The 7,897-nt window shown below is 51.5% G+C and overlaps 1 protein-coding gene across 1 annotated transcript; it reads right to left on the bottom strand.

Annotated features, from left to right (window-relative positions):
• Nucleotides 1–724: 724 nt before the first annotated feature.
• Nucleotides 725–2,422, bottom strand: LOC125542460 (hydroquinone glucosyltransferase). Its single transcript, XM_048705506.2, has one exon. It carries the CDS (start codon nucleotides 2,301–2,303, stop codon nucleotides 855–857), a length of 1,449 nt encoding a protein of 482 aa, XP_048561463.2. The 5' UTR covers nucleotides 2,304–2,422; the 3' UTR covers nucleotides 725–854.
• Between the last annotated feature and the right edge of the window lie 5,475 nt (nucleotides 2,423–7,897).

Genomic DNA, 7,897 nt, shown 5'->3' with positions numbered 1-7,897 from the left:
ATCCTGAGATGGACAGGGGCATCGCCACGACGCCAAGCCATGAGCACCCTGGAACCGGGGGACGACACGGCAGCGGCGTTGCCAGCGAAGGGGGAGTCGCGGGTTGACAGGTTCGAGTGCGCCGGAAAGAGGGGACGGAGAAGCATAGGCGTTCGGACCATTACAAGAGACATGCACTGGGCACTGGTGACCAAGCGAGAGGTGAGACGTACTCCCTCCGTCCCATAATATAAAAGCGTTTTTGTCACTAGTGTATTTTCCGTTCTTTTTTTTAAGCATCAGTACAGACACAAACGCTCATATATACACGCGCATACACTCACGTACACGTCCGGCCTGCATCATCAGATTAATACGAGTATAAGAGACGTCCGTGTCCACATAAAACTACCGCTCCCCATCTCCGTGTCTGTCGCGCTGTGAGTAGTCCACATGAAGTTGTCCACTTCCTCCGTCGGGATGCGTCTGTGCAGGGAGCATAGGTAGGTGGATCACGGGCGCACTGCTTAAACCAAAAAAATTACGACTAATGGGATAAGACGATGACACTCATGCATGGCGACTCTGTCGATCCCGAAGAACAGAAAGGTCATGCGTCAACCTAGTAGAATCGTGGCCGGGTTTAGAGGAAGGGTGGAGGTGGCGGCCGCGGCTCTGGCATCGCATGGCATCCAGACGGAGACGGGCGGTGCTGCCGGTCATGGCATTTGCGAGGGGAATCCAGTGCCGGAAAAATCGACTACCGCAATACATTTCGAAAGCAACTTACAAACAACCAGTGCATCATGAGAATTTTACTTAACAAAGCATACAACAGAATTGGAGGGGGCAAGGCAAGGTTTGCCGACGCCTACTCACGCATGCTCGGCGCCAGTCCACCTGCTCGCCACCTCGTCCAGCGCGGCCGTGGCGGCGCCTCCCTCGAGGAGGCCTTCAATGGCGGCCTTCTGCAGCGTCGCCACCTTAGCTCTCACCTCGGCGCCTTTGCCTGGGCCAGCCATCACCTCCCTCACCGCCGCGGCGATCTCCTCCTTCCTCTTGGTCGCCGGCACGCGCACGGCGGCCCCGACGCCCTCCGAGAGCATCACGGCGTTCTGCCGCTGCTCGGCGAAGAGCGGCCACGCGACCATGGGCACGCCGTGCACCAGGCTCTCCAGGACCGAGTTCCACCCGCAGTGCACCAGGAAGCACCCCGTGGCCTCGTGAGCCAGCACCTCCGTCTGCGGCGCCCACGACGGCACCAGCAGGCCCACGCCCTCGGTCCGCTCCACGAACCCCGCCGGGAGGTACGCCAGCGGGTCCTTCTTGCTCTCCGCGTCGTAGTAGTTGGCGTTGACGGCCCCCTCGTCGCTCGGGCTCCGCACCACCCACAGGAACCGCTGCCCGCTGAGCTCCAGCCCCAGCGCCAGCTCGTGCATCTGCTCCGTCGGCAGCGAGCCCCCGGAGCCGAACGAGACGAAGACGACGGATTTCGGCGGCTGCCGGTCGAGCCAGTCCAGGCACGCGGCGCGCGGCGCGTCGCTGGCGACGGGCGCGGCGTCGGTGCGTATGATCGGACCGATGCTGTACACGGGAGGGCGGCCGGGCTCCGGGCGGCCGAGCACCGTGGCGGCGTCCGGCTCGAGGACGTCGAAGGAGTTGACCAGGATGGCGTGGGCCTCGCGGTAGCGCCTGCCATGGTGCACCATCCACCTGTAGCTCGGGCTGGACTTGTCCTGCAGCGGCGAGAGGATGTCCGCCCCCGGGATGGGCACGCAGCCGGGGAGCCGGACGGGCTCGGCGAGGTCGCGGAACTCGCCGGGCATGGAGACGTCGAGCTCCGGGAGGTGGAGGATGAGGGTGAGCCCCTGGAGGTTCCCGGGGAAGAAGAGGCACCTCCTCGGCACGCCGGCGGCCACGGCGGCGTCGAACGAGTCGGCCCCGAAGAGGTCGGCGAAGTAGGCCACCAGGCGCGTGGTCTCCATGAGCCGCGAGAGTACCTCGGTCAGCGCCGGCACCAGCCGCACGCACTCCTCGGACATGAGCATCTCGATGGAGGCGTCGGGCGGCAGGTCGGAGAGGTCGACGGGCGGGAGGGAGAGGGAGGAGATGGCCGGCGGGAGGGAGGCGAGGAAGGCCCGCTGCGTGGCGGAGGCCGTGGAGGCGAAGGTGATGAGCGTGGCCTCGACGCCGTGCCGCGCGGCGAGGCGCTTGGCCAGCTCGGCGAGCGGGATGAGGTGGCCCATCCCGGGCGTCACCAGCATCGCCACGTGCGGTGGCCGGCGAGCCCCGGCCGCGCCGCCGCTGACGCCGTTCGCCTCCATTGTTGCGCCCGCCGCTGATCCCGTGTCTCTTTCTCGGGAGGAGCAGATTCTCTGGGCGTGCGATGGTCTGATTTGATGTACGCGGGCGGTGGTTTGGCTGGAGTGATGTGCTACGGGTGGGGTTTTATAAGTTTGTGGCGCATTCCTACCAACCAAAAGTTCTATTTTTATACTGCACCAACTAAAGTTACTCCAGATACCAATCACCAAAACGAAATTTCTCCGCGGCGGCTACGCGGCCACGCACGGGCGCTTTGCGGTATACAAAGTCCTTGGTGTATTCCCAACTTCCAACAGCTCTATTTTATACTCCCTCTGTAAACTAATATAAAAGCGTTTAGATCACTAAAGTAGTAATCTAAACACTTTTATATTAGTTTATGGAGGGAGTATAAGTTTGTAGTGCATTGCTACCTACCAAAAGTTCTAGTTTTATTCCAAATAATTAGAGGAGATACCAACCATTTATACGGAAGATTCTCACCGGCGGCTACGCGGCCGTGCAAGGGTGCTTCGGGGTTTTATTATAAGTTTTTGGTGCGTTCCTCCCTTCCAACAGTTCTATTTTACAAAGAACAAAACTTTCATTTAAACAGATTCCCCCCTGGCGGCTAAGGGTGGTGGTTTAAGACTTTCTCTCCTCTTCTCTTTCCTAGGTGGGGCAAGTGGGGGAGCTTCGTGTAGACCAATGGGGGCAATGGCCCCCCTTAACCTTTATTACAACCATTAATGAATATGCTATATTTTACGAACTCCAAAAGTTGTGACAAGAATTCTCGGAAGCCAGCGCTACAATTTCTAAAGTGTCCAAAAATGAAAAATTACCAAACCTAAAATGTCCACAACATAAACCAAAAACGAAAAATAGCCGTGGAGAAATGGCCATGCCGGGCTCGTGGGACAGGTGACAGCCACAGGCCTGTGGAACGGACAAACGCCAACTAGCCCAGTTGCACCACTGCCATTTCTTTCTTTTAGTCAAAACGCCGGATGATCGATCACTGGTACTCCATTAGTTTTAGTTATGTTCTTCTGTACTTTTGTTCTTTTATTTAGAATGCAACTTGAAACAATTTGATTCGGAAGATCAGTTCTGAATGCAACTTGAGTGTCAAAAATTGGAGTTTAAGGCTGGCCTCTCAGCCTGTACGTATTTTTAACGACTCTTATCCTGCTGTAAAACAGTAGTATAAGTTCTGATGACCTGTGCATCTGCACCGCTAGATTGAATAACAATTGGTTTGTCTGGCAGGTCAAATAATCCTTGCTGTTTGATTCCTATCTTCAGATATGGTAGATCAAATAGATTGATTTTTTTTTAAAGGAGGATGATCCCTGGCCTCTGCATCTGGGAGATGTATGCTGCCACTTTATTGATTATTCTGGAGGACCTCACAAAGTATCACAACAATATGCCTAAATCCGTCATCTTAGCAACATATGCCACTACTCCTATCCATATGATGAAGGTGTGCCAACTAGGCCAAATATCCAAACCACTCACTTAAGCCTATCATCAAAAGCCAGAAATCCTCAGTCGAGCCACATACCAGGTCTAGGACATAAACTGATCTGACGCACTCACATGTGTCGTCGCCGCCATATTCCACAGGTCCGTCTTCAGAGCAAATATTGAGGCTTCTACCTTGTCAGGCCCCTCGACCATCGACGCCACCATGATGCCAGACAGCTACCTCCTCCTGCGCGAGTCCATCACCGCGCATCGGGCGCCGAGTCGCCACTGCGCCACGCCGCCGAGATCCGCCATCATCAATGTGTAGGATGAAGCACCGCTCCACCAAAAAAAGCCGCCCATTGGTCCCCCGATCCCGTGTACGCCTCCAAGAATGACGCCCCTAAGGAGGAAACGACACCAATGCGCCGCCGTCATCTGATCTACTGATTTAGGGTTTCCCCGGAGGTAGCGGATAGAGGTCCGGAGCTTCTCCATAGCAATGCCTTCAAGAAGGTAATGACACAAAAGAGTGCCGCCAATGCCGGTCTTGGCATCAAGCCGAGAACTAGGTTTTCACCCGGATCCGCTCGAGGAACCTCCATCAAGTATCGTGTGCACGGGCCGCCGCCGACCTGAGCCGCCGCACATCGAGCAGGTCGCACCGGGCAGATCAGATCTGTCCGGAGGGCAAACCACACATGGTGCCGACCCAACCACCAAGCCCTCCATTGCCGCCACCGCCGATCCGAGGTCAGATGGTTCGTCGCTGCAGATCCGGCCGCCGCCGCCGAACGCAGCCAAGGCCGCTGCCCGAAGCAGGGCCAACCGCCGCACCCGCAACCATCTGCCCTAGGCTGAGGCGGCCGCCGCACCGTCGCCGGTCAAGGCAGACCCGCCACGCCACTAAGGTCAGATCGGCCGTGCCACCACACGCCACGGGGCTCCGCACCACCCCCATGACGCAGGAGAGAGGGAAGGCCCCCGCCACCACCGTCAACCCCCGGGCTATAGGCCGGCGGCGTCCTTCGACGGCGGCGGAGGAAGGGATGGAAGGACAAGGAGCCCCCGACGGCTAGGGTTGCGATCCCGCCCGAGCGGAGGTGACGCGGGGGGTGCGAGGACCAATCAAATAGATTGATACACCAAATTTTTTGTTGGATTTCACTCCACCCGTGGTTAAATGCCGGTGCGTTTAACTTACGGGTGTAAGTTACCGGCCAAGGGCTATTTCTAGCCGGAAACCAATACGACAGGCGGAGACCTGCATTTTTTACGAGTGTATTTGAAGGGAAAAACGATAATCCAAACAGAGCCTAAAGATTTGCAGCTTTTACTCATATTTGAACCGGGAGATCTCTCCGAGGTTGTATTACCCTGCAGAGATCTTTAAGTTTGCACATGTCATATCGCTAAATGCTTCGTTCGTCTTAACTCTCATAGTCTATGTCAACGATTCATCCTTTTTTTTTTTGCCGTCCTTTGTACTACTATATTGCATTGATAATATTGCTTCAGCATAAAGAAAAATTGAGTACTGATTAGCACAACCGAAATAAGTTAATGCATACTTGACTACTTCTCCTAAAACCTTGAAGGCTTGAACACATGCATGTTGATAATCTTACCCTTGGTAGACTGCCAGTACTAGTGATTAGTCAGTATGCACTGATATCGAACATAAATTGTTTTGATTCCGCACACACTTGTTTTTTTTTTCCGGGCACACACACACTTGTTATTGTTGCTTTTGAATTGCGCTTATGTGTACTTTTGCTGGATGTCTACCTCGCACAAGTTAATTATATGCACTGTACTAATTAGTTTTCTGATCTAGCTTATCAGCCAAGCAGTTGGAGAGTTTTTCTTTAACGCTGACATCATTCTGCTTGTAAAAAATTGGTTCGATTATTGCTCTTATGAAAAGATTGCTTAGCTCATTGCCGATGTCATCACTTGTACCTGAACTGCTCTTTCGTTAGCAATGCCCACCACAACAGCTTGTCTTGTGCGTTTTTTTTGGATAAAGATACCCATGAAGCATCTTAGATCTGATTAATATCAAGAAAAATAAAGGTCAGTAGAATGAATAGACATCTAGACGTAGAATGATCGGTAAAAATAAAGTAACATTAAAAAGCATACTAGTTTTCTTCTTCCTCTGATTGTACATCGCATGTCTTAGATTAAAAATTGCACTGAATCAACAACAAAGAAAACCAACACTTGCAAACACCCTCGCCATATCAGGCTTTGAAGGCTCCATTTGAGCGTATGTTGTTTCTCAACATCTCTCAAATGATCCTGATTTTTTCATTTGGTTGTATGACCAATTCAAGGCATCATGTCAAGTTGTTCTGGTTTTCTACAAATTTCACTTTTTCTAAAAATTTCTCAGTCAAAAAAGGGTGATAAATTGATGGACGTGTCACAACTTGCATATGGTGTCGGGAAATCATTCAAATCCGGCATGGATGCATACCATGGGAATATTCACCTGCTTGCAAAAGTTGGGGTCTGTTTAAGAATGTGCAAAAATAGATCATGTTGAACACAGAGTGTTCAGGTAGGCCATGAGGCTCTGTGTGATAGCACGTTGTTTCTCGACATTCTTGAAATGGACCCAATTTTTTTTCATGACCTTATATGACCAATTCAACGCACCATGCCAAATTGTTTCGGTTTTAGGCAAAATTTGCATTTTCAGCAGTTTTCTCAATGAAAAAAGACTGATAAATGGCTGGTGTGTCGCGACTTGCATACCGTGTCGAAAATCATTCAAACCTGATATGAATGCCTACCATGGGCATGCCCACTTGCTTGCAGAAGTTGGGGTCACTTAAAAAATGTGTGAAAATAGACCATGTTCAACGGAGGGTATTCGGGTAGGCCACAAGGCCAGAAGCCTTGTATGACCAATGTAAGGCACCATGAAAAGTTGTTTTTGATTTTTTTTGCATTTTGTGAAGTTTTCTCTGCCAAAAAAGGCTAATAAGTGGCCCTACATGTCACAACTTGCATACGATGTCGGAAATTGTTCAAATCTGGCATCGGTGCCTACCACGGGCATGTCGACCTGCTCGCAAAAGTTGGGGTCATTTCAAATATATACAAAAATAGACCATAATTATCAGAGGGTGATCGGGTAGGCTAGGAGGCCCCGTCCAAGAGCACGTCGTTTCTCAACATCCTTGAAATGGATCCAATTTTTTTCCATGACCTTATCTGACCAATTCAAGACACTCTCGACAACGGCGCCGCTCAGGGCGACGCCGATAACCAGAACGCTGGCAATGACATAGGCACTCGTGACGTCAACGACGATGATATGATCAACGGGGACGAAGACAACCCCGAGGACATCAACTACATGCCAGAGTCCGAGGAAGATAGAAGCCTCAGGCCCGATGAATATGATATCTTCGAGGAACCCCCTGAGGTACCTCGGCTCATAGTATTCCGTGGACGACTGGCCAGCACGGACAAAAGCATCAAGTAAAAGTCTAAGTTACTTAAATCCGAACAAGATGAACTTAATGGCAGATAGGTCGAGCTCCTCAGGGCCAATGCAGGAACTCGATGACAAGCTTGGGAAGGCCGGGGCTCATCAGTTCTACCCCCGAAGGAACCTGCTTCCAGAGCTAGACGAGGAGGCTGAGGACAACGTGCTAGCCAAGAAAGCCCGACCACCCTCCTCGGAGCTGAGATAGGCAAGCAGGCGGGTAAAAAAATCTTCCCAAAGCATCTTGGCACCGAAGCGGAATAGATCCACCGCGGCCCTTCAAGAAATACGATCTAAGGGATAAATTACCGTTAACACCAGAAGCTCCACCTTGGTCAATCTACAAATCTAGGGAACGCCCACCTGCCGAAGAGGCAAACCATGTACTTTTTCAAACAATTATCAATTTTTTTTTGCAATGCAAACATTCCTTAAATTTGTGATTTTTTTTCAAAAACGAGAACATTTTTTAAAATTGTAAACCATATTTGAAAACAAAAACATTTTTTTGGTAGAGATGGACATAAAAACCGAACGACGAACCGATACCAAAACCGGAAATACTTAATTTTTATTTTTACTGCTGGTACAGTAAAAGTGGTTTTTACTTACTGAATTCAAATCGGTCGATTTGGTGGG

Source organism: Triticum urartu, chromosome 3A (genome assembly GCF_056163025.1).
Source record: "Triticum urartu cultivar PI428250 chromosome 3A, HENAU_Tu73, whole genome shotgun sequence".
Lineage (NCBI taxonomy): Eukaryota > Viridiplantae > Streptophyta > Magnoliopsida > Poales > Poaceae > Triticum > Triticum urartu.
Note: the sequence above shows the minus strand (reverse complement) of the source record. Positions and strands in the feature narration are given on the sequence as shown.